At 48.4% G+C, this 26688-nt stretch overlaps 2 protein-coding genes across 2 annotated transcripts in view; one reads left to right on the forward strand and one right to left on the reverse strand.

The window, feature by feature from the left end:
* The window catches only part of CLSTN3 (calsyntenin 3), a 34768-nt gene extending 29224 nt beyond the window's left edge, over positions 1-5544 (forward strand). Inside the window, exons 15-18 of the mRNA XM_081844913.1 lie at positions 1032-1177; positions 1294-1429; positions 3054-3271; positions 4494-5544. Coding sequence (XP_081701039.1) covers positions 1032-1177; positions 1294-1429; positions 3054-3271; positions 4494-4667 — 674 coding nt within the window. The 3' untranslated portion in view covers positions 4668-5544. The remainder of the gene's footprint in view (positions 1-1031; positions 1178-1293; positions 1430-3053; positions 3272-4493) is intronic.
* An 836-nt stretch (positions 5545-6380) lies between these two features.
* On the reverse strand, positions 6381-22886 carry LOC309332359 (solute carrier family 25 member 36-A-like). The gene is made up of 7 exons (XM_081845524.1): positions 22672-22886; positions 11207-11383; positions 10966-11043; positions 10121-10221; positions 8662-8728; positions 7821-8104; positions 6381-7695 (listed from the first exon to the last, which is right to left on the reverse strand). The coding sequence occupies exons 1-7, from the start codon at positions 22710-22712 to the stop codon at positions 7499-7501; spliced, it is 945 nt and encodes a 314-aa protein (XP_081701650.1). The 5' UTR covers positions 22713-22886; the 3' UTR covers positions 6381-7498.
* Between the last annotated feature and the right edge of the window lie 3802 nt (positions 22887-26688).

Raw genomic sequence — 26688 nt, forward strand, 5'->3', positions numbered from 1 at the left:
CAGTACTGGAAGTGAGTTTGGTTACGGGGGGGGGGGGGGCAAGAAAAGCAGACTTCAGGGAAGTAAACTGCAACAGGGGTTGGGAGAGGGTTTAAACATGGAATTTATTTACCTCATGATTATATATATATTTTTTAAAAAACCTTCAAAGTGGCTTTTGAAAAGAATCAAGCAATAAAATTATTAGTAAAAAAAAAACCCACTAAAATTTAATAATATAAAATAAAACCAGCAGGAAACTAGAAACACATCAGCATTCTAGGTATCTAGGTAGGCTAGAAGCCTGATAGGCTCTGTCTTATTGGCAACTGTGTGTGAAATGGATGATTTGAAGTGAAGAAGCAGTGAGGGTGACGCTTAATCTTTCCCCACCCAGTATCTCCCCCCCCTTCCCTGCTAAGGCTTCTTTCCTGACCCTGAATTCCAGATGCTTATTTATGAGGTAAAGATGTAAGGAACTATACAATGAGGAAAGGTGGAATGAAGGAGCAGTAACTTGCAAGGGAGAATTTAAGCACTTATATGCATTTTCATATGCATTATATGCGCCTAGGGCTTGCCGATCGGAAGGTCGGCGGTTCGAATCCCCGCGGCGGGGTGCACTCCCGCTGCTCGGTCCCAGCGCCTGCCAACCTAGCAGTTCGAAAGCACCCCCAGGTGCAAGTAGATAAATAGGGACCACTTACCGGCGGGAAGGTAAACGGCGTTTCCGTGTGCTGCGCTGGCTCGCCAGATGCAGCTTTGTCACGCTGGCCACGTGACCCGGAAGTGTCTCCGGACAGCGCTGGCCCCCGGCCTCTTAAGTGAGATGGGCGCACCAACCCCAGAGTCTGTCAAGACTGGCCCGCACGGGCAGGGGTACCTTTACCTTTACCTATGCATTTTCAGCCACCTCTGTTTTGCAGTGATAAAGCAGGGTTTTGCATGGGAAGTTTAGTTTATATTGCAAAGCCTGAGCTCAGCCAGCTTGGAAGCTTTAACCCTCCCCTCCCACCCCTGACCTCCGCCTGGGTATCTTTCCCCATTTCTAGGCGTGGAGAGCATTGCTGTCTATGAGGAGATTCTTCGCCAAGTCTCCTATTGCATCCATCACGGCGCCGCCCTTTATGAGAGGAAGTTCCGCCTTTCTTGCACCGAGATGAACGGCCGTTACTCCAGCAACGAGTTCACCGTTGAGGTAAGCGCACCGGAAGGGAGGGCGCGCAATTCAAAATGTCTGCGAATCGGGCTGCGGCTGAGGTGGGTGTCAGCAGCCCGGAACCAAGAATCCCGACTGCGGGTTTCTCGTTGCAGGTCAACGTCCTTCACAACATGAACAGAGCTGCTCACCCGAACCACATTATGAGCGCCCAGCAGTTCATGCACCGCGGACACCATCTGCCTCCAGAACTCTCTGGCCACAGCCTGGCTAGCCCCCACCGCAACTCCAGTACGTACCGATTGGCACGCTACTGTGAAGTGGCACATATACTGAGAAAAGGGGGTGAGAGAGGGTGGCACACTCAATTTTGGGGTCAAAGTTGATGAGGTCTGTGACTGGATACCCCAGCGTATTTTACTTTAGTCCAGGTGTCAGGCTTCAGAGAATCCTATCCTTCCACAGTGGGATGCCAAGAAGCAGATAAACAAAGAAGAGTTCTTACCAAGTACCGTATTTTTTGCTCTATAAGACTCACTTTTTCCCTCCTAAAAAGTAAGGGGAAATGTGTGTGTGTCTTATGGAGCGAATGCAGGCTGCGCAGCTATCCCAGAAGCCAGAACAGCAAGAGGGATTGCTGCTTTCACTGCGCAGCGATCCCTCTTGCTGTTCTGGCTTCTGAGATTCAGAATATTTTTTTTCTTGTTTTCCTCCTCCAAAAACTAGGTGCGTCTTGTGTCTGGTGCGTCTTATAGAGCAAAAAGTACGGTAGCTTACAGTGGTACCTCGGGTTACATACGCTCCAGGTTACAGACACCGCTAACCCAGAAATATTACCTCGGGTTAAGAACTTTGCTTCAGGATGAGAACAGAAATCGTGTGGTGGCGGGGCAGCGGCAGCGGGAGGCCCCATTAGCTAAAGTGGTACCTCAGGTTAAGAACAGTTTCAGGTTAAGAACAGACCTCTGGAACAAATTAAGTTCTTAACCCGAGGTACCACTGTACCTTGTTACTCCTCCCTTTGACTTGGGACAGCCAGGTAAACGTTTTTTCAAGCAATAAGGCTTTAACCTCGGTGCTGTCAGTGAGGTATCTAGGCACACTACCCAGGGCAGGGACTCCCAATATTCAAGATGCTATTTTTACCTCTAAATCCCTAAATGGCTTGTGTGCCTTTTCCTTAGCAGCTGATCTGTTTTAAATACGCTTGAGCTTTCAGGAAAGGGCAGGACACCAATGTATATTAAGCAGTACATGAAAGGAGAAACTGGAGATCATTGGAATACCAGCTGAAAAGAGCCAAGGCAAAGGTCTGGGGTGATACTAGGAATCTGTGGCAGGATATCTGTACTCTTGATGAGCGAAACAGAAGAACTGCCTTACTGTATGCAGATATAGTGTCTCTGAACCGGGAAGCTCCATTTAGCTCCCATGGGTGCTAGACCTGTTCTCCATAGAATCCACTTACTCCTTTTCGACAGGCCTCTAAACCACCGGCCATCTCCACATCTTGGGAGCAGCAGGTTCTAGGGAGGGTGTCCCGTTGAAGTTTGGCGTATGCAGCTTCTGCAACGAAAAGCCTGCCCTCCGGAACCACATCCTAGCTTCCTGAGCCAGTGTGGTGTAGTGGTTAAGAGCGGCAGTCACGTAATCTGGGGAACCAGGTTCGCTTCCCCGCTCCTCCACCTGCAGCTGCTGGGTGACCTTGGGCCGGTCACACTTCTCTGAAGTCTCTCAGCCCCACTCACCTCACAGAGGGTTTGTTGTGGAGGAGGAAGGGAAAGGAGAATGTTAGCCGCTTTGAGACTCCTTAAAGAGAGTGAAAGGCGGAATATCAAATCCAAACTCTTCTTCTTCTCCGTGGGCAGCCACGAAACAAACTGGCTTTATCCTCCCCCTTTCTCTTTCCCCGCAGTGGTCCCCAGCGCTGCCACCATCATCATTGTGGTCTGTGTGGGCTTCCTGGCTCTCATGGTTATCCTGGGCGTCCTACGCATCCACTCCTTGCACAGGCGAGGGGGCGAGCGCGAGGGCACAGGCGAGTCCGCAGGGAGCCACGGAGGTGCCCAGGCCAAGGAGAGCGAGATGTTCTGGGACGACTCTGCTCTCACCATCATCGTCAACCCCATGGAGGTGAGCGGAGGGAGGGAAGATTGGGGAGGGAGCAGGGCAGGAAAGAGACTCCACTTCTGACACCAGTGTTGCAAGCAACACCAATCAGGGCCGAGCCGTGTATGTGATTCCAGGGGTCTGTGCTCCTTTGGAGAATTGAAGACGTGGCAGAGGCTGTTGTAGCTTTAAGAAATATGATTTATTCATACATTTACACCTGAATCTAGATGGAGAGCAGGGGCATATTGTGGGTGTGCCAGTGGTGCTGTGGCCCTGGGTGCACAACTTTTGAGGGGGCACAAACCAGGTGCAGCCATGCAGATGATCCCAGAGAAGCCCAGTCCAGTGCTCCTCTTCACCAGCCAAGGGCCACGTTGGTTAGCCAGGCTCCCCCCTTGCTCCAATGGGGTCACTGCAGGGGGGGGGGCTGAGCTGGACCACCCCCCATGCCCAGTACGTGCGCCTGCCCTAGGCGGCGACAACCAACACTACACCATTGGGAGTGAGTCCAGATCTTGCAGCACAGTCACCTCAAGAGGGTCTTGTGCCCCACAGCACTGGAGTCCAAGGTGGGGCGAAACTAGGCTTTATTTCACCTTGGTCAAAGACCCAGTTTGGCACCCCCTTCACACACATTTGTGTACACACACACATAGGCTGGGATTCTCAGGGGCACCCCTCTGAAGGCTTCAACTGGGGCAAAAAAACCAGGCTAGCCTCCCCATAGCTACGGCTCTGTCCAAGGCATCTCTCAGCCTGCCTTCAGCCAGCCAGCCAGCCAAAATCATTCTGGCCTTTTCCCTGGCTATTCCAAGCCTTTTGCTCGATTGTCACTTCCTCCCTTCTCTTTAGGGACGCAGCTGGCGCTGTGGTCTAAACCACTGAGCCTTTTGGGCTGGCCGATCAGAAGGTCGGCGGTTCAAATCCCCATGACGGGGTAAGCTCCCGTTGATCAGTCCCAGCTCCTGCCAACCTAGCGGTTTGAAAGCATGCCAGTGCAAGTAGATAAATAGGTACCACTGCAGTGGGAAGGTAAACGGCGTTTCCTTGTGCTCTGGTTTCCGTCACTGTATTTCATTGCACCAGAAGCGGTTTAGTCATGCTGGACACAGGACCCGGAAAGCTGTCTGTGGACAAACACCAGCTCCCTCGGCCTGAAAGCAAGATGAGCGCCACATCCCAGTCGCCTTTGGCTAGACTTAACCGTCCAGGGGTCCTTTACCTTTTTACCTTCTCTTTCTAGTCATACCAGAGTTGCCAGGAGAGGGCAGCAGAAGTTTCTGGGTCGACCGTCAGAGAAGTAGTTGAAGAGGAGGAAGAGGAAAGCAGTGACTCTGAATCACCGGACAGCCCAGGCAGCGACGTGGCCGATGACCAGCGCATTGTGGGCAAGCATGATGCCCCTTGCCGCTTCTAGAGGCATGCGATGGATGGGGGAGAGGAACGCCAGCGAAAGAGGGAGGTCCTGCTTATGTTTAGTCACTGGGGGGGTGGGGGTATGTGTCTGGCCTCCCCCCCCTTTTCCTCTTCCCGCCCCCCGCTCTGCATTCTCCAGACCTCTTGTATTTGCACAGCGGAGACTGACCCCTAAGACATGAGATTTTGGCGCATGAGGCAGAGAATCCAATTGGCACCTTCCCTTCCCACGAATTAACACGGAGCACAATCCACCGGGAAGTTCTCCTGCGCAAGTGTCTTTAAAATGGAACAGAATGCAAGAGCATCACGGTGGATTAATGGTGCCTCGTGCCTCAGATTGCCCCCCCCCATAAAATCTGGCTCTCAAGATGTCCACTTGACCTTGCCCCAGCATAGGCCCACTGTTCTGTCTGCTGCCCTTCGATAGCAGCGCCCAGGAGGAGGAGCCTCTCTTTGACCAGGACCTTGGCTCCTCCCACCTCTCCAGCCGCTTGCTTCAGCTCAAGTGGGGCAGAGCCCCCTAACTCTGGTCTCCGGCAGAGGACCCCCTTCGCTCCAGAGAAGGGTAAACTGGATTGGCATGATAAAAAAGGGAGAGGGCCGGGAATTGGGGTGGCAGCAGCAAACCCAGGGGTACGACAAGACACCCCAAGATACTATATATATATATATTGTATATTTTTTCAATGTCGTTGTTTGAGGTTCATTCTTGTTTTCTTGTTTGATGCAAAGAAACAAACAAACAAAAAAGACCTGCAGCTTGTGTCGCTTTGTAAAATTGTCAATAATATTCCAATAACGAGTGAAGGAAATACATGATGTGAAGAAGAAAAATGGAGCAGATTTTAAAATAAAAAAAGGATTTAAAAATGTAAGGTCTGGAATAATGGACGTTCTTCCTTTGGTGAGATAGCTTTCTTCTTTTAATAACTTCTCCACCCCATGGTAGTAATTACAAGAATAGAAAAGGGATAAAGGCTGAGGGTCTTCCAATATCTCATTAGTAAGAAAAGGATTTGGTTGCCCCAATGGTTGCTTCCTGCGATGGTTCAATCAGAGGGTCTCCCCAGCCTCTGGGCTCCTGGACGAGTCTTAACAATGTAGAAGAGTCTGGCACCAGATCCCAGTGAAGAGCAATCAGAGAATTGTGGAGTTGGGAGGGACCACCAGAGTCATCTAGTCCAGCCCCCTGCAATGCAGGAATCTTTTGCTTAGTGTCAGGGAACTGCCATCGGAGCCAGAGGCGGAGGGAAGGCTCCAGAGGGATGCCAGAGAGGGTCCCAGTAGGGAGAGAGGCAGCCCCTCCGCTGGGGAAGGAAATCAGCGTAGCACCAGTGGAGAAGGGGGGCAGATGGGGGAATCGGAGAAAATGCTCCTGGACTCCTCACAGGAGACCAGCGGGGAGAGCACGGGTCCTCCGCTGCCCACACCCTCCCTGCGCAGAAGACTTCCGCGCAGGGAGAGTAGGAGGAGACTAGGCGTCAAAGAGCTTCTTTGCTGGAAGAAGTTCAAGAAACGCCCACTGACGGATTCTGCCAGCGATTGAGACAGCCCCGGATGGGTGGCTGTCCGGACAGAAAAGGTTCACTCAGGCAACCCAGCCAGGTGTGGCGACGACTTACGCACGAGCAACCCCCTAGAACCATTACACTTAGCTTGGTGTTTGAACCCAGAACCCTGAAATTAAAAGAGTCTCATACTCTACCAGATAGAACTGTGTTAACATTGGTTTTTTTTTTTTTTTTAATAAAATACTTTATTAAAAAACACAAAGAAACATTAACTTAAAACATATAATAATTTCGGTTTGTCTAAGAATGTGTTGCATCCTTACTCCTATGCAACAAATGGAGTCAGAAGTCAGTGAACCCCCATAAAGCTACGCACAGGAGGACACACCAAATTTCACATTCAGGCTGCCCTTCACCCCATCGCAGCACAGCAACCTCATGCCCCCTTGAAATATACCCCACCCTAGATGCCTTTGTTCTCCCCATGCCTCTCCTGTTAGGGAGGCAAGCTCTACAGTGGAATACATACATAAGCAAGGCAATAGAAAGTAAGCCTGCCAGTTGTCCACAGCGAACCGTTTCTCTTTACAGCAGGGACCCAAAACCCCAGGGCTCTTTGACTATGTTGCTTCTGTGCTTCCGTGAGCAGGGGCCAGGAGCTGACCCTGAACTTCCAAGGGCACAGCTGTCCTGCCTGCCTTCAGGAGATGGCAAGTTGCCAGCGGCAAACTCAAAAGGGAAGGAAGGAACCATCAATGTCTTCAGCAAGAGTTGGAGGCCCATTGCAGGGTGTCAGTGCCAGGGGAGTCCTCCCTTTGAGACTAACCAGTGATGCACCGCGCCGCTTCCCTGGTGCTTTTCTTTCATTTTACGTGGCTTCCGTACAAGCCCTCTGCCTTCCTGGCCAACTGGCAAGCTGGACTTGGGCCACAGGGGAAGTAGAGCAGAACACTTTCCTCTGCACTGAATTGCACAACCAGCACACTGGAGCCTGGCCAGGCAGGAGCACTGGGGAAGAGTGTTTGCCAGCCGAGCCACCCTCCGTACGCATACATTTCTGCATGTAAAACTCTTGCATCTGTCCAACTGCATCTTTGAGTGGTCCCTTGCCCACTGATGTCTTTTAAGGAGTCTGATGAGAGGCCCAGCACAGTTGAAGAGGCTCGCAAACAAAAGATTACAGACAGGCCACTAGCTTCCAAGCCTTTCCCACGGCATCATCGAACCATGGAACGGGGAAATGTGATCATTGTGATCAAGGCTTCACGTTCCTAAAGGCACACGCCAACAATAGCCAATTCTCAGGGAGGGGGAAGCATCACATTTTGGTTGCCAAATGAATGATCAGTTCATAGGTGACCATGACGATGGCCGCGTTGGGGATCTGGCGGGTCAGATGAGTCAGGAGCCCACGGTAAAGAGCGCCAGGGCCCTCTTCCCGGACCACAAGCTGCAGAGTTTGGACAAGGGAGCGGTAACGCGAGCCCTCTTCTCTCAGCCGTGTCCGGATGACCTCTGCAGGGAGCAGGAAGGAAAGAGAAAAGAGATTAGTTATCCAGTCCTCTGGAGAAAGCTCCTCCAGTTCTGGCCAGACAGGTTTGGGGGGGGGGAGAGAGAGCCTGGAACACAGAGCAGCTCACCGTGTGGGTAGGCAATACACGAGGCACATGTTTTGGAAACGGCGGCTGCTGCCATCAGCCCAAGGAAGTCCTGGCTGCTTGGGGAAAAGATAGGAGTCGGAGTCAGGAACGACCGGTGCTCTCTGATTCGCTGCTTCAGGGCCTCGTAGATTACAAAATGGATGATGGTTTCAGAGACGCCAGCGTACGAGGCAGTGATCCCGCGGTAAAAGCCTCGCAAGCCCTCCTTGTGATAAATGCGCATGGCGCATTGGAAGCCGCTGGTGCGCCGCTCGTCTTTGGCCCTGCAGAGAACAGAAAACGCAGTCGGGAACTGCTGAGCTCCACTCATTTAATGCACTAAACTGCATTAAAAATGAAATGTTGTGCCATGGCAACTTGAATTCCGAGAAACTGAATTCCGCAACCTGTACAAATCGCAGAAATCAAGAGACACTGTGCATGTTTGTTGTTTCTTATTCTGCATGCTTGATTTGGCTTCTAGTCAGGGAGGGGGCAGGAGGATTATTGCCCCACCTTCTAACCATGTGAAATCTGACCCAGAACTCGTTTGGCTACTGAGATGCACCCGGCATTGGGCATGCTTTTGCATATTCATTTGCAACTTCAAAGAGATTAAGGGGGGAGGAGAGACTCGGGCTCTTAGGCAGCAGAATTCTGTGCTCCGTGCCAAATTCTGAGCTTTGGTGGAATCGCAGCGTACACCCAATTGCCCTCCTGCAGTTATGTGCAAGTGGCTTGTCTTGTCTACCAGTCTTCCATTATGTCCGGAATCAAATTCTGCCAGTCCCGGTGGCTCAAAACAAAGTTATGAACTGGCAAGCAGCCAGGATTTCCTTACCTGGCTTCCAACTGCATTCTGGTCTTCACCAGCCAGATGGGGTTTGTCAAAGTGGAAGAAGTGACTCCTGCAGGAAGGAGAAGGTACCAAGGTGAAACTTGTGCTTTGTGGAAGACATTTGCAATTTGTAGGGACCTGTTCTGAGGTTCTCTGGCGTCTAATCCAAAGTTTTCATATCCAGCTGATTTCAATGGGATGAAATTACAAGCTTAACTGTTTCATAGATTTCAGTGGCGGCTGTGCAAGAGCTTAACTCAGACTGTGAGTTCTACCCATGGATTTTAGCTTTCGCTCTGCCTTCCCCTTTGTCACCCGCCACCTCTGCCTGACCTCATTCCTTAGCACTTAAAGCAGAAAGAAGGAAGCAACGGGCTGCTTCAAGCCTGCAACGTCCCCCTCACAGATGCAAGGAAGAAAATGCATTCACCCATACAGCGGTACCTCGGTTTTCAAACGTAGTCCGTTCCGGAAGACCGTTCGAGTTCCGAAACGTTCGAAAACCAAAAACTCAGTACGGTAGCCTCCAAATGGAAACTCAATATGGAAGCTGCGTTTCTGGTTTGACTTCTGAGGCGCGTTCGAAAACCAAAGCATTTACTTCCAGGTTTATGGCGTTCAAAAACCGAAATGCTCGTCAATGGAGATGTTCGAAAACCGAGGTGCCACTGTATTAGCAGACATATATAAAGATGGTATGCATCCCTGCTTTGCCACATATATACAGTGGTGCCTCGCAAGATGAAATTAATCCGTTCCGCGAGTCTCTTCGTCCTGCGGTTTTTTCATTTTGCGAAGCACGGCTATTAGCGGATTAGCGGATTAGCGCTATTAGCGGTTTAGCGGCTATTAGCGGCTATTAGCACCTTAGAAAAAGGGGGGGGAGGGAAAAAACTTGCAAGAACTCCATAGTTGCAAGAAGCCCATAGGGAAATTCGTCTTGCGAAGCACCTCAAAAGACAGAAAACTCTTTCATCTAGCGAGTTTTTCATCTTGCGAGGCATTCATCTTGCGGGGCACCACTGTACAACCCGCTGCCAGCTGCAGCTTTCCAACATGTGTAACCCCAGAATTTGAAGGTGTGCAGTTATGCCACTCATCTGAACTCCAGCTGAAGTCGCTGCAGCACAGCGGGCAGAGAAGGGTGCAGCAGTGGCAAGGTTGGCACACTGCAAATGCGCCAGCAGTGTGGGATCTACCATGCCAACCATGCTGCTGCCATGCTCCTCTCCGTCCAGCTGTGCTGCAGTGACATAACCAGGAGGTCAGGTAAGCAGTGCTGCTCTGCGAAACTGCTGCTGCACAGCACACATGCGCAAATGTGTATCTAGGAGTCTTCCTTTACTCCTTGCTGCGGTAAATCATATTTATTTTAAAAAACACATTCTCTCGACCTTTCTTCAAAGCTCGGAACACAACAGGTGAAATGACCCGAGGACACCCAAACAGATGTCCATTTTACCTGCACAGGCCGCCGAAAGCATGTGAACTTTCTTAGACTCTGGCGCGAACACCGTGTTGAGTTTCTCCTTGGCGCCCGAATATGCAGCAAAATAAATGGCCCTGGAAAGGGGGAGGGAAAGGAATTGAGTTCTTTTAAGCTACTTAACCCACAGAAGCAACGACAAGCAATCTGCTCTAGATTCGCCCCGATAAGCCTGTGCTCCTGCCCAGATTCAGGGGGTTTAAAGGCTGAAAGCAGCTCTTGGTTCCTTCTCATGTGAATGTGACGTCTGTGGTGGCCAGAAGTGCTCATTTGCATGCTTACTTGTCTCTCCTCCGGTTTCTGCTCTGTACGAACAATGATCTGCTGTTTACAGGAAAAGCATCGAAAAGGCTCAGAGGCTGAGCCTTTGTATAATGTAAAAAAACTAGGCAAATGCATGACTCAAGTACCCCGTTTTTTGGTCACCCACTAGCAAACTGCACAACCCAAGGTCATGGGTCTTAGATGTGTCCCCCTTGAGTCCGTATCGTGATATCGGTTACATAGTTTTTGACCTGGCAATATATCATGAAACAGGGTGGGTGGGTGTGCGCGTGTGCGCGTGTGCTATGCAAAAATCACAATGCCGGAAAACCGTGAAGCCAGCCAAAGCCTCTATATAGCTCCATCCTTATTTCAGATATCGTGATATATCACGATGTTTAGCTGGCGCTCTATCACGATGTTGAAAACCAGGTATCACCCAACCCTAGCAGGAGATTTCTGGACCCTTTTGAGGGTTGATTTCGACGAGAATCCCTGTGAAAGTTCTGCTTGGGGAACCAGGAACAGGAACCCTGGCCTTGTAAACACCATTTTACCTGGAAGGTGCAACTCCGACTAGATTGGGCCCCAGGCCTCGGAAGAGGGAGCGGATCCCTTCTTTCTCTAGGATGGTTCTGTGAAAGGAGAGAATGAATGAGAAGGTCAGTTTCCGCCCTCTGCCTCGGGGTGCAGGAAAAGCTGCCGCCGCCAGCGCAAACGGAGGTACAAAACAAGGGAATCCCACCCATGGGAACCTCCCAAGGATCCCCCACAGCTATTCCTGTCTCGGTCGCTCACCTCAAGAGCTGAAGAGCCCCTATGGAGGGCAGTCCGGGGCGGATCAGTGCTCCGTTCACCCCTTGCATCTGCACCGCAGGAAGGCACAGCGGCCTCACGGCCAGCGAGGAAGACTGCAGGCGGGTCTTCACCACCTCCAAAGGGCAGGTCAAGATGGCTCCAGCCGTGCCACCAAATCTGGGAAGAGGGGAGAGGAAATGCAGGGTCAGGGCAAGGTTCAAAGGCAGTGTTCAAAATTAGCCAGGCGCCTTTTGCACCTCACCATCGGCCACTTGCAACCAAGTGAAGACGCCTGGGAATTCGAGAAAAGAGATTTTAAAGAAAGACTGGGAACCTGTTGTTTTTGTTTCAAACACTACAGATTGTGGACAAGACGGAGTGCTTCCGGAAGTGGCAGAAAGATATTTCTAAATTTGTCTGGCAGGGCAAAAAGCCCAGAATTAAGTTTAAGATATTAACTGATGCGAAAGAAAGAGGGGGCTTTGCCCTGCCAGACTTAAAGCTGTACTATGAAGCCGCAGCTTTCTGCTGGCTAAAAGACTGGCTACTTCTCGAGGACACTGACGTACTGGATTTGGAAGGTTTCAACAATGCTTTTGGTTGGCATGCATACTTATGGTACGACAAAGTTAAGATCAATAAGGCCTTTAAGAACCATATTGTTAGGAAAGCAGTATTTAATGTCTGGACAAAATACAAAGACTTATTGGAAAACAAGACTCCGAGGTGGCTTTCGCCTCTGGAAGCTAAGGCCCGAAAAAGACCCAATATGGAGGCCAAATGGCCAAAATATTGGGAAATATTAGAAAAAGATGGAGACAATTGGAAATTGCAGAGTTTGGAGAAAATGAAGGATAAAGTGCGAGACTGGTTACATTACGCTCAGATTAAAGAAGTTTTTAAAAATGACAAAAAGTTAGGGTTCCAGGTGGAGAAATCGAAATTAGAAACAGAATTGTTAGAACCAAAGACTAAGGTACTATCTAGAATGTATAACTTGCTGTTAAAATGGAATACACAAGACGAAATGGTTAAATCGGCTATGATAAAGTGGGCACAGGACATTGGGCATAACATCATGTTTGAGGACTGGGAAAGGTTATGGACCACTGGGTTGAACTTCACTGCTTGTAATGCTCTGAAGGAAAATGTAATGAAAATGATATATAGATGGTACATGACCCCAGTTAAACTTGCCAAAATATACCATTCGTCTGATAATAAATGTTGGAAATGTAAAGAAAATGAAGGAACATTCTTTCACCTCTGGTGGACATGCCCTAAGGTGAAGGCCTTCTGGGAAATGATATATAATGAACTGAAAAAGGTATTTAAGTATACCTTCACTAAGAAACCAGAGGCCTTCCTCCTGGGTATTGTCGGCCAGAAGGTGTTAAAGAAGGATCGAACATTTTTAATGTATGCAACAACGGCAGCAAGGATACTCATTGCTAAAAACTGGAAAACTCAAGATCTACCCACACTGGAAGAGTGGCAGATGCAGCTGATGGACTATACGCAACTGGCCGAGATGACTGGCAGAATCCGAGACCTGGGAGAAGAGAGGATTGAAGAAGATTGGAAGAAATTTAAGATGTATTTACAAAAACATTGTAACTTGGTTGAAAGTTAAGAAGGATGCTAGATTATAAAAAATTGGCCACCACTAAACTAGATTTGAATTCGATGATAAGTGAGATTAAAGAAAACATAATTTTTACAATTTTAAAAATAACAACAACAACAACAACAACAACAGGAATTATAATGGTGATGTGAAATGGAGAAGAGTATAATAATAATTAATTTAAAGATGTTAAAATTAGGTAAAGGGACCCCTGACCGTTAGGTCCAGTTGCGGATGACTGGGGCTGTGTACTCATCTCGCTCTACTGACCGAGGGAGCCGGCGTTTGTCCACAGACAGCTTCCGGGTCATGTGGCCAGCAGGACTAAGCCGCTTCTGGCGAACCAGAGCAGCACATGGAAACGCTGTTTACTTTCCCACCGGAGCGGTACCTATTTATTTACTTGCACTGGCATGCCTTCAAACTGCTAGGTTGGCAGGAGCAGGGACTGAACAACGGGAGCTCACCCCGTCACGGGGATTCAAACTGTCGACCTTCCGATTGGCAACCCCTAGGCTCTGTGGTTTAGACCACAGCGCCACCTGCGTCCTTACCTTAAAATTAAGATATATCAAAACAAGCAAGAGAAGTTAATATGTATAAAAAAAACAGAAGAGGAAGTTGAGGGAAGTCGTGGAGGGGGAAATTTTGGAACTGTAATTTTGTTGTTGTTATTTGCTATGATATTTTGATGATTAAAATGTAAAGCTTAATAATAATAAAAAATTAAACAAAGATGCCTGGACGCCAGGATGTTGCATGACGTCTCATGCCTGGTGATCATTGGATCTCGACTATTTTCACACACTTAATCCTGTAGAATTCTGCCCGTTTTAATCATTTATCTGCACAATCAGAATGAATTTCAGGAACCAAATTGCTTTTTCTGCGTAGCCTGAGCCGGAGTAGCAAACGACGTTGTAGTTAATTGTTACAGCTTGTCTTCAATTTACCCCATGTGGACTCTCCCGGGATCCAGTGACTTCTCTTCTTTAAGCTCTCATCATTCTTAACCTAGCTCAAGGTTGTCATCTGAACTAGCCAGGTGTTTAACCAAGAATCAATCACAGTCAGTCCATCATTGGAAAAATAAGATTTTAGAGCAATCTTGTCCAAACGTTTCAACTACAACCCTGTCCTTTGGCACCCAGCTTATGCACCCAGTTTCTAACAGTTCGGAGGCTATCCTCAAGACAGTTATTTAGAGGCAAAACCCAAACAAACCACCCCTTTGCCTACATGAGGAGGTCATTCCTCAGTGCTTCAAAGGCTCTTCGCAGCAGGAGTGCCCCCAAAGTCTCATGAGAAGGGGCTCCATTTGTCTATTTATTAAGATTTTCTTAACCTGCCCTTCCCCAGAAGGTCACAGGGCAACTGACATCAGTGGCAGTATAAGCAAATTACGATTCAGGCACGCAGTCCAAATTCTAAATGCTATCCACAAGAATCACCAAAACTGTCTGAAATTTCGTTATCAGTATGGAGAATCTGTGCCTCTCTAGTTAATATACATTTTAAACTAGACCAGGAGACTGGGAGACAAAAAGGGGGGACAATGTATGACCAGATAAAAACTGAAAAGACCTCAGATAGGAATACGGGGAATCTAGATATGTTCAAATTGGGTTTGAAATGCTGCCTCTTTTGAAAGTCTTGCGCTCTCGAAGAAGGCCTTTGCTCTTTGACTCACTACCTTCAAGCTGTTAGAGGCTTTGTGGGATATTATGGGAAGTTCTGTTTCTTTACGGGGGGACATCTCATATTTAGAAAATGTAAAAAGAAATATCGGAGTGGAAGATAGATCTCATTATTAGAATGAAATTAAACTGTAGATTTTGAGCAAACGGTTCTGATGCCCAACTAAGAGGGTGGCAAGGCCTATGAGCATGTGGTGGTGTTTGCTAAACCCCCGAGGAAAGCAGAAAATCTTTGGGGGGGGTGTCCATCGTCCTAGCTCTGAGTTGCATCAAAATGGGCTGTATATTCACAGCATAGTCTAAATGCTTATAGTATACTCTCAGTGCAGGAATAGAACATATATGGTTGTACAGTATAATTCTGTAATGAGGATCCAGAGGAGGCGGGGAGACGTTTTCCAATCGATTTGCACGTTTGGGGAATGATTTGATATTTTCCATTTCAAAGATAGGCGAAAGTTGGGACAGATCAGGAATTATTTCAGTGGTACCTCGCAAGACGAAATTAATTCGTTCTGCGAGTTTTTTCGTCTTGCGAATTTTTCGTCTTGCGAAGCACGGATTTTGGAAAAGCTTCAAAAATCACAAAGTCTTCAAAAACCTCAAAAAAGGCTACCACACTGCGTGCTATGAGTTGCTCCTCGAAGTCAAGTCGCAACTGCACCCCCTGAATGCACCCTGAGTATTAACAGTTTTAAGAAAAAGGAAACATACCCGCAAGACGTTTTTGTCTTGCGAAGCGAGCCCATAGGGAAATTCGTCTTGCGAAGCAACTCAAAAAACGAAAAACTCTTTCGTCTTGCGAGTTTTTCATCTTGCGAGGCATTCGTCTTGCGAGGTACCACTGTACTATTATTATTGTTGTTGTTGTTGTTAGACTGCTCTATATACGAGTATTTCACAACATAAAATCACAATATAAAATTGCAAAATGCATAATAAACTGGAAACAAGAACAACCCAACACACACACACACACACACACACCCTGCTGGCTAGGTTCAATTCTAATCCTTCTAACCTCCTTTGGGTAGGTTTGTGGGTATGGCAGAAGGAGATAGGATCTGCCCACCTGGTGGAAACTCTAGCTCATGTGGCCCTTAAATGTAAAATGTATGATGATCTCCGCCAACAATTTTTAGACCATCTACATATTCCAACACGGAAACCAGAGACAGAGGTTACATGCTTCTTATTACAGGGAGAGACCAGGAGCTCACCAAGACAGTAGCTAAGTTCCTCTATTTGATTTTCTTTGTCACTGAAGTACAGTACAGGATTCTGCCCTTGCTGGAGACCCACAGAGATGAAATAGATCGCTCGCCTCTTCTTCCCTTTGGCAAATGTTTGTACTGTTGAAACGGCGATGAGATCGCACTGGCCTATTTATTCTGAATGTTTGTAAGTGATGCCAATAAAGGTTTGATGATGATGAATAACCTCCTCGCCCTCACAACACATTTAAAAAGAGCGTTGGATGTCAAGAGGAATAGGCATCCTTTTTCCTCTTGAAGGCTGCATTCCATTGGGGGTTAATCTATACAGTGGTACCTCGCAAGACGAATGCCTCGCAAGACGAAAAACTCGCAAGACGAAAGAGTTTTTCGTTTTTTGAGTTGCTTCGCAAGACGAATTTCCCTATGGGCTTGCTTCGCAAGACGAAAACGTCTTGCAAGTTTGTTTCCTTTTTCTTAAAACCGTTAATACCCAGGGTGCATTCAGGGGGTGCAGTTGCGACTTGACTTCAAGGAGCAACTCATAGCACGCGGTGTGGTAGCCTTTTTTGAGGTTTTTGAAGACTTTGGTGATTTTTGAAGCTTTTCCAAAATCCGTGCTTCGGAAGACGAAAAATTAGCAAGACGAAGAAACTCGCAGAACGAATTACTAGGGAGCTCGCAGAAGAAGAAACTCGCAGAACTGTACTAGGGAGCTGTGGGGCTGCTGTGCTAGCTATGTGCAGAGACAGAACCACAGAAACCGGCTCTGAATTAATGAATCCGGAATCAAGACAGCTCGGCTTCTGTTTCCACCGCAGCCACCTGAGCTGAGAATTCCCAGCGTGAGGCTGGATTGCTCAGAAGCAATCTCTACTACATTGGACGAGGTGACTCTCCAACATACAGAAGGATCTGTTCCTTTTGCCGGGCTCCAAAGATCGCCCTGTGCCCGCTGGCTGTGGCGACATGGGGAAGCCTCGCAGCGGAACGAAGCGTGTTGGGCAATGCCAGAATGCAAAGCTGTGACGTTTGGGCCACCTCCTCCCCTGTGGACTTTGGAGCCCTGAGCACCTCTGCTCACAGCAGGCAGGAGCCAAGACGTCAGTGTGCTAATCATTGGCAAATCCAAAGGGTGTCTGTGTGACGCATTGCCAGCGCACGGGCGGCGGCGGGAGCTGCCCCAATTTGGCCAGAACGTGCTTTGCACTTTACGCAACCGGCCCCCTTGCTAGGACAGCCTTTAACTGACAGCAGCAGCCTGTGGTTTTGGTCTGACATTAGCTGAGTGAGCGAATCCTGGCAAGGTGAGAGGTTCTCGATTTACCGCTCCACATTCATGAAGGGTATTCACCTTGGCGAAGTTTGCACTGGCAAGTGATGCAACAGAGCAGCTGTGGGTGTGTTCAAAGCCATTGCACACATTTTCGACCCTGAACACAGGCTACACAGGGACCCCTTGGAACAATCCAGTTCTCCCACCAGGGTGATTTTAACCTGGTAGCCACACCTCACTCTTCACATGCTCAGAGGCTTGCTTTAAAATGTCATTGCCGCGAAGAGTTTTTGAAGCACTGTGGAATGACCTCTTCGTGTAGGCAAGGGCTGTTGTTGTTTGCCTCTGAATAACCGTCCTGAGCCTCCGAACAGTTAGAAACTGTGAGTCAGTGGCTGAGATGAGATCACTAACCAGTAGCTGGATACCTTGAAACATCTGCCTATACATTCACGTTCTCACTAGCAGCAGACAAGCTTGTGTCCGGCCTGCATCTCTTCAGGCAGCAAGCAGGCACAGCTGACACGACTGGATGCTCTTCCATACAAAAGTAACAATCCCTCTGCACCAATAATTAGATTATCGGGATGACACATTTTCCCTGGCATGCTTGCTTTCTGCTTGCGGGGATATAATTATTTTATTTTAAAGCAAGGAGAGCTCAACCTTGTGAACTCCCTACCTGCATCTGTCCAGAAACAGGTTTCCTATTTCGCTTGATTTTTGTGAGAACCAGGACTAGGACGTGTCCCCAATGCCGGAAAGAGGGTCTCCTAACAACATGACCCCTCCCCCTCCCTCCTTTCTCTCATTTGCAAACCACCTGGAAACTCTGCCTAATATATAAATCTTTTAATTATAAGTACAGCATGTACACCGCTTACAATTCTTGCAAATAAATAAATAAATGATAGCACAGCGGGTAAACGGTTGCCTCCAAAAGCAGAAAATAACTAAGTACATTTTTTAAATGCACCATGGAAACTGTTTCCAATGGATACAGCAATTCCTGCAACAAGGCTGGCAGAAAGAAACCAATTATTTCTCCTTCCATTCAGAGGGCTTGTTTGCCGAGAGAAGATGAAACATCTTTAGATGGCCTTTCCTGGCCCAACCCTGAGCCTCCCGTTCTTCTACCATTGCAGAATATAGACAGATGATGATGAGAGAGAACTGGCCACGAACCAAAGACCTAACCAACTGTGTCCGTCTTCTGCTCAGCTTGCAGAGATGCTTCTTGCAAGCAAAGCCCCTTTGCCGTCTCAAGAGATGTGCGCGTGCCCAGCTTGAGTTAACAGAAGGGTAGCAGGTCAGAGAGGCTGGGTGTGAACAGCTGTTGGGCAGTTGGAAGGCTAGGCCAGGAATAACCTTCTAGAGTTGTTCTGAGGACGCCTTATGAAGGAGGACAACCGGGTTTTCAGAGTAAGCAGCGCAGCTGATAGAGAAAAAGGAGTAGGCGAAATCCACTTGGTCCTGCTGTCCCTATTTGCCAAGCAGAACCCATTTTCTCGTACCCAGCCCCAGTAAGATGTTGTTCCCATTCTGCTTCAGAGGGTTATTTTGGATATAACCATTTAGAAGGTTGTGATAGTGTGCAGGGTCTCTGGAGACGAAGGCCCTATGCTTTTCCTGAAGATATAACCAGCTGGGAGTCGGCAGATTTCAACAGAAGTTCCACTACATTGAAAGAACGTGAGCTATGGCACTACCTTGGCAGGCAAAGCTGGCAAAATTACCAAGGGTGGGGTTGTGGTTGGGTGGCACGCAGGGTTTGAAATTAGCCAGGCGCATTTCAACCACTTGCAACTAAGTGAAGATGCCTGGGTGCCAGGATGGGTGCCAGGAATGCCAACTTGGCCCCATGACCATGGGTGCCATGCAGCGTGCATGGCCCTGGCACTGAATTTTGTGGGTGCCTGGCCCCTTCAAGGGGGAATTTTGTGGGTGCTCAGACACCCAGGGAGTTGGCACCTATGGTACCTGACATTTCCGACATTTGGGGATCATTGGATCTGGACTGTTTTCACGCACAAATACTCCATCCTATAGAATTCTATCACTTATATTTCATCTGCTCGATCGGAAGGAATTTCTGGAACCAAATTCCTTTTTTCTGTGAAGCCTGAGCAGTCACCGCTAACAAAAAGAGGTTGGAATGTGCCAATATATAAATATATATACGGACTGTCGTTGGATCAAGTGACTTTTCTTCTTTAAGTTCTCAAAGCTCTTAACCTTAGCTCAAGGTTGCCATCTGAATTAACCAGATGAATCAATCACAATCAGTCCATCCTTTGAAAAATAAGACTTTAGAGCCGTCTTGCCCCAAAATGGCAACCGGACTTTCTGTTTTGGCAACTGCAACCTTGGTTTAAGGGGGCCATTTGGCACCTAGCATATATATTTGAGTTTCTAACACTGCGCCAGCGGTGGGTTTCAAGGGATCCCTCCTCCTCCTCTTTTCCAGCCTTTGCAGCCTTGGGCAGAGGAAGAGATGAAAGATTGTAATTTATCGTTCACTATTAAATTGCCTCCCCTTACCAGCAACAGTGACTAACCAGCTCTTTTTTCTTTAAAATAAAAGCAGCTGCATTAAGCATGTTTTTAAAGAACTTAATGTGCAGTTTGACCCTGAATGTAGTCCACCTGCTGGGGGAAAAACAACAACCCAGCACTATACATTCCCAGGTGTGAACACTACAGATTTAAGACATGCCCTCTTGAATACCCTTTTCAGAGGTAGATACCACTGCCTGAGTGTATTCATAAGAACACAGTCTCAGAGGAACAGCATAGTCAAACTCTCATAAACACAAAGGGAACGGCAAGATGTTACACGTTTCAGTTAATACAGTTGTATCAGTTAATACAACAAATAGCACCTGGCTTCTGCCTCCACTTAAGATGAAGGCAATGTAGCAGGAACCCCCCCCCCCAATCATTCAGTTTGTACAAACTTCACTCACACTCACACACTACATATGCTACGCTTCTGTTATAAATTCATAGAAAATCAACCATACATCGGTTTTGCACTGTTCCACTTTTATTTTACTCCATGAAGGAAGAACTACAAAATGGGGAAGGTTTGATACAGGGCAGCCATAATCCCTTGACCATCCCAGCACATCCTCAGGAGCCCTGCCCAGTTGCTATGCCAACCCTGATAGTCCTAGACAGAAGACAATCAAGATCACAAAGAACTTCCATATGGGAGTGGATTCAGCATGGACTGAAACAAAGGACAATGATCAGATCTTCCCTCTGGGGGCAGGAAACTGCCAACTCCCCTTTGTCTCCTGGAAGTGACTCATGGGGAGGGGGAGAGAAGGGAACCAGCCAGGTGACAGGACACTCAGGTTACCACCACAACTCTTCCCTCAACCCCTCCTTTCTGTAATGTATGCATGATGTTTCTGGGGGTGGGTTTGACCTAGAGGAGGGGAATTTCTAAAGTTTTTATAAGACCTTGCACACCATTTTTCTGTGTCTTTCCTCTCACCTGCAAGTGAGGGGAGCACCCTGTTCCAACAGTCAATAAAGGCCAAGCCTACAGGCTGCTGATTTGCTCCAATTTACTCTGGTTGGTGTCTTTACTTTTTGTCCAAGGGAGCCCTCGGATTTTTCCGTTAACAGCAAGAAGCCCAGAGCTTCCCCAGGGCTGAGTACTCAACAACAGCAGCACCACATCAACAAACTAAAATCTTGCACTCAGATCCAAGTTCTGTACAGTCATACCCCGGGTTACAGAAGCTTCCGGTTGCGTTTTCCAGGTTGCAGATCACCGAAACCCGGAAGTACCGGAACGGGTTACTTCTGGGTTTCGGCGGTCGTGCATGCGCAGAAGCTCTGAATTGCGCTTTGCACATGCGCAGAAGCACCGAATCGCAACCTGCATGTGCGCAGACACGGGTTGCGAACATGCATCCCGCACAGATCACGTTTGCAACCCGAGCGTCCACTGTACTCAGAAAGCTGAATTCTGCGACTTACATAGCCCTGTTCAGGCATTAAACACTCATAATCTCAACTGTGGGAGAAGTTGAGTCGAAGCTGCCGGGTCCAACTCCTCCATCCTATCACCAGGCCAAGCTCAGCAGACCTCTGTGACCGCCAGCTTCAATGAAGGATGGTTGCTGGATAATGTGAACAATTTTATGGGTACGGTAATAGATAAAGCCCGTTATTAATGCAGGTGTTGACCTCTTTCTGTCTTGAGAGACAATGGAGTGTGCCTCCAGGGTGAAGCCGAACAGCAGCACCAAAGTGACCTCCCTGGGGCGCAAGCCTGGGCAGTGTCTCCTCGCTGACGGAAATAAAGAGTGGTAATATGTTTGGCACCAGCTTGGCTGGAGGAGTTGCCAGAGGGAGGTGTACAAGGCACCATTCCATCGTCTCAGGGACTCCACTCCAATGTTACCCTTGTTAACTTTGCTCCCTCCCTCTGATCCTGCTCGCTTGGGCTCCTTGTGTTAGTGCACCCTCAGTTTATTTTTAAGAAGCTAGCACACAGGAGCCAATTGCTGCTTTGCAGGTCCTCAAAGAGCGCAACTCATGTGGATTTTTTTGCTTGTTGCTTTTTAATTAGCCTGCACTGCATTTTAAAATATCACTTTTTAGTAAAGGATATGCACTGACGGGTGGCTCTATAAATCATCAATTACATGACTTAGAAACTTTTCGGGGGTTTTTTTGCAGAAATGCAAAGTGCTTCCTGGCAAGCATGCATAGGACTGTTTATTCAGGCAGGTCACTTCTTCCATCAGCCTCAGGTTCTCGTCAGCATTACAACAGTAGTAATACTGGTAGCTGTTGTAAAGATGACTGGGAATCGTACAGGTCACACTAAATGGGTGGTAAGTTTCCCCACGTGGATAGGCTTGCAGATCATTTCATGCAGTCCTCGCACAACTGGAGTGTGTGGAATTCATGCTGCAATGGCTCATGTGCCAGGAAGAGAAGGTGACCACAAATGGGCCCAAGATAGCAACCGACAGTGAACCGGCACCTCTGACATTTTCTGTTCCTTCTGGCACACAATCCTGACACATTCCTCCTACCCCATTCCTCCCACAAGAAGGAGCGCTGCTACACCGACACATGTGAGCCGGCCTCACTCCTTTAGAATCTGGGCACTCGGCTGTCTTTTTGCTGGAAACACAGCTGGACAACTCAGTTGGCTGCAGCCTAGCGCAGACAAGGCCGAGGTTGCAGGTTCGATCCCCATAAGGGCGTGGGGACTGGATGATCCTCAGGATCCCTCCCAACTGTATAATTCTACGAGATCAATACGGCTGGTAGCTGCCATTCCGCCACATTCCCAACCCTGCAACTCAAAATCTCTTCAACCACAATTATTATTATTGCAAACTTCTCTTTTCCAAAACAGAAAGGATATAACATTTCAAACTATAAAAACAAACTATTTTCGGAACTTTATGGCAACAACGAACTTGTAGAAAACGGTGCCCCTCCAAGGTCAGTCGTGCGCCCCTCTAAGGTCTGCGTCCTAGGCTTGCATCGACTTGCCCATGGGCACGCGGCCGATTTGGCCCTGTCGCCCCCTTTCCCCTTGGCAGCAAGTCCCGGGAACCCGATTACGAGCAGACGCGCCTGGGACGCGCACCAGAAGCTCCCTCGCGGCTACTCACCCGCCGGCCGCGAGGTGCAGCGCGGTGCTCCGACGGGGCATCCTTCCTCTGCGCCGCGCAACGCCGCCACTCTCCCCGCTCCGCCGCGCCTTCTCTTCCGTGCGCGCCGTCGAGAACCAGGCACGGTTCCCTCGCCGATCTTTGCGCGCAGGCGATCCCGTGTGCGCTCCGAGGCGGGTGCCGTGTGCTTTGCGCCCTCCGGCTTCCGGCTGAGTCCCGAGCAGCTCCGCCTTCGTCGCGCCCGGCCACCCCAAACCCCACTCCGCCCTCTCTCCGCCGCTTGCCCCGCCTCTGATCACAGCCGAATTGCTCCGGTTTCCCGAAGCCCTGGCTGGGTGTCAGACGCCAGCGGGGTCGCAGGTCTACTTGAAATGCCGCCCTCTCTGGCGCAACTCTGCAAACTAAGTTGCATTATTCACTTTTTTGGTGCACCGCCCAGGAATCTTTTGCTGACGGCGGGCAGAGAAGAAATGTTCGTAGCCAGCAAATCATTACCTCTGCCTTTTTTTTCTTTTTAAAACGCAGTGATTTTGTACCCTAGCCAGACCTTCCACATGTCCCCATTTTTCAGAAGTCTCACCCGTTTCTGATTTGATCCCGGAAAGTCCCCACTTTAACTTAGGACTCTCCTCTGCAAGCAGGAGGCGCTGCTGGTCTCCTCCCGCCCTGTTCCTGATGCAGATCTTCACTCAGGCCTTTTCCCAGGGGAGTGAAGCTCTTTTTTGTGGTTCTAAAATGTTTTGAAAAGCATCTTTAAAAGCAGAGACATCACCTTGCCAACAAAGGTCCGTATAGTTAAAGCCATGGTTTTCCCAGTAGTGATGTATGGAAGTGAGAGCTGGACCACAAAGAAGGCTGATCGCCGAAGAATGGATGCTTTTGAATTCTGGTGCTGGAGGAGACTCTTGAGAGTCCCATGAACTGCAAGAAGATCAAACCTCTCCATTCTGAAGGAAATCAGCCCTGAGTGCTCACTGGAAGGACAGATCATGAAGCTGAGGCTCCAGTACTTTGGCCACCTCATGAGAAGAGAAGACTCGCTGGAAAAGACCCTGATGTTGGGGAAGATGGAGGGCAGAAGGAGAAGGGGACGGCAGAGAAAGAGATGGTTGGACAGTGTTCTGGAAGGGACCAGCATGAGTTTGACCAAACTGCGGGAGGCAGTGGAAGACAGGAGTGACTGGCGTGCTCCGGTCCAGGGGGTCACGAAGAGGCGTACAGGACTAAACGACTAGACAACAAGATGTCTTGGGCTGCTGAACATTATAGTGCTGGGATGGCTCTGAGCCCAGCCACTGAAGTGTGCATAAGTGTCACATATTCAAGCTCCTGAAGATGCAGAGGAATCTATTTGTTTCAGAGCAAGAGAAGTTGACTTAGGTTAACTATTATTTTGGAATCTTTATTTTTTTAAAAAAAACGAAACACCCTGCCCTCTAGTGGCCGCTGGTCACATTCAAACTACTGTACACTGGAAAGAATATGGGATGTCATGTTCGGAAACTACCAGCCATCTGGGCTGGTAGAAATTATGAGAGGAAACCAACCTTTAAAGTCTCCCTTCCTCCCCCAGTGAAGAGGGGCTAGTAATTAAAAAGAAGGCAGGAGCCACAGGGAGGTAATTTCAGCAGGACACCTCTGCTGAATGAGATTTAATTCTGAGTATCAAAAGTTATTGGCCCTGGTGTATGGCAATGTCAGATAACAGAGTCCTGTAGAAGCATCACTTTAGTTCCAGCAAAATGGGGGGGGGGGGTTGCAGCACCTCAATAGTGCAAACATGGAAATGTCCCTTCTCTGTTTCTCTATAAGCAAACATTCCAAGATATAGCATTAAATGGGGTTTGATAGACCTCCCAAAGATTTTTTTCTCATTGAATGAAATGGACTTCTGTAGCTTACTCTGACCAAGGACTGTTGGTTTAACTCAGGGTTTCCCAGGCTTGGGTCTCCAGCTGCTTTTGGACTACAATTCCCATCATCCAGACCAGGGCCGGATTTAGGTTTGATGAGGCCCTAAACTACAGTGGTACCTCGGGTTAAGTACTTAATTCGTTCCAGAGGTCCGTTCTTAACCTGAAACTGTTCTTAACCTGAAGCACCACTTTACCTAATGGGGCCTCCTGCTGCCGCTGTGCCGCCAGAGCACGATTTCTGTTCTCATCCTGAAGCATAGTTCTTAACCTGAAGCACTATTTCTGGGTTAGCAGAGTCCGTAACCTGAAGCGTATGTAACCCGAGGTACCACTGTACTGAAGGTAATGGGGCCCTTTATGTGTCCAGCTGTCCTTTGTCAACAACAAATTGTCACTTTTTTTTGTGATATTTTAGGGAGCAGGCTAGCAGGCTTACCATTACTTACATCGTAGGAGCCTACACAACACAAAACACTGTTGCTGTATGTAGGTTTTATTTTATTTGTTTTTTATCTTATATTTTGGAAATGTACATCCAGGTGTTTTTTTCCTTATAATATTTTGTGGGCCCCCAAGAGAGTGGGGCCCTAAGCTATAGCTTCTTTAGCTTATACAGTGGTGCCCCGCAAGACGAATGCCTCGCAAGACAAAAAACCCGCTAGACGAAAGGGTTTTCCATTTTTGAGGCGCTTCGCAAGACGAATTTCCCTATGGGCTTGCTTCGTCTTGCGAGTCTTGCGATTTTTTTCACTTTTTTCTCCCTTTTTCTAAGCCGCTAAGCCGCTAATAGCCGCTTAGCCGCTAATAGCGCTAATCCGCTAAGCTGCTAATAGGGTTGCTTCGCAAGGCGAAAAAACCGCTAGACGAAGAGACTCGCGGAACGGATTCTTTTCGTCTTGCGAGGCACCACTGTATCTAAATCCGGCACTGTCCCTGACCACTGGTCCTGTTAGCTAGGGATGATGGGAGTTATAGTCCAAAAACAGCTGGAGACCCAAGTTTGGGAAACCCTAGTTAACTCTTCCATGATTAAAAAGTTTGCTCTTTTTCTAGCTCAGCAGGCTGATCCCAGGTTTGCTAGATCTTGCTGGGTCTTCTGCCCAGGGCCAGTCTCCCTAGGAGGCAAGGTGAGGCGACCGCCTCAGGCCGCAGGATCCTCAAGAGCCGCAGATGCCAGTATCAATCTTTCTTCCTGTCTTGTTCCTGGTGTAGATCTTCACTCACCCCCCTTCTTCCCTGGCAGGGAGGGTGCACCATTTTGGGGTTTGCCGCAAGTGCCAAAACACCTTAGGCTGACCCAACTTTTACCACTGGACTGTTTATAACTGCTTACGCTTTTTGTCCCAGCTGATCCGGCAAAGTCTTTATTTCTAGCTGACTGGATTTGACCTCTCCCTCTAGCCCAGTCTGACTAGGTTGTACTTTGTTCTCCAGAACAGATTAATATGCCTGGGTCTTTTATTCTGTCGGTAGTAAACTGTGGCCCCCTTGGATCTTTTGTGAGCATATCCTGGCCCCTTGGTTCACAATGAGGTCCCTGTCTCACGGCGAGTCCCAATTACTGGTCTTCCCCAGGCTGGTGCCCTGCAGTCCTTTAGGCAATGCAAGAGGGAATCTGCACAGTTCTTCTTGGGAAGCACAGTTCTTCTTGGGAAGCACTTCCTTTTAAAAAGCACTTTTCAAGAGGCCTAAAAGGAAGCTTCTCCACCAACCCACTATAAGTGTTTGTGCCGCAAGCTACCAACCTCTGCATGTACTTCTCTTAAGATGATACAGGCCTGTGTCACATGGCAAGACCCTTATTTACATTAGCGGCCCCTCTAAAGTACCATTCCTTCCAACATTACTGAAAATAGGGACATCCTATTCCATCATCATCATACTATTTACACCGCTTGTTATCATCCGCCTGTTCTGCCATTGAGGACTTCTTTGAAGACACTCAAACTCAGGACGCAAGGGAGAAATGTGCTAGGAGGAAGGCACGCTTGGCAAATCCACACCGTGATCAACTCCCGCCCGGAAACCAATGTCCCCACTGTGGAAGGACGTGTGGATCCAGAATTGGCCTCCACAGTCACTTACGGACTCATTCTTTAGG

This window comes from Podarcis erhardii (assembly GCF_964252035.2).
Source record: "Podarcis erhardii genome assembly, chromosome: 17".
NCBI lineage: Eukaryota > Metazoa > Chordata > Lepidosauria > Squamata > Lacertidae > Podarcis > Podarcis erhardii.

Coding starts and splice junctions, on each gene's coding strand:
- LOC309332359 (XM_081845524.1), bottom strand. CDS start 22,712: ATGCCCCGTCGGAGCACCGCGCTGCACCTCGCGGCCGGCGG. Junction 10,222..10,965: donor GTCGGAGTTGCACCTTCCAG/GTAAAATGGTGT, acceptor CCCCCTTTCCAG/GGCCATTTATTTTGCTGCAT. Junction 8,105..8,661: donor AGAATGCAGTTGGAAGCCAG/GTAAGGAAATCC, acceptor TGTTCTCTGCAG/GGCCAAAGACGAGCGGCGCA.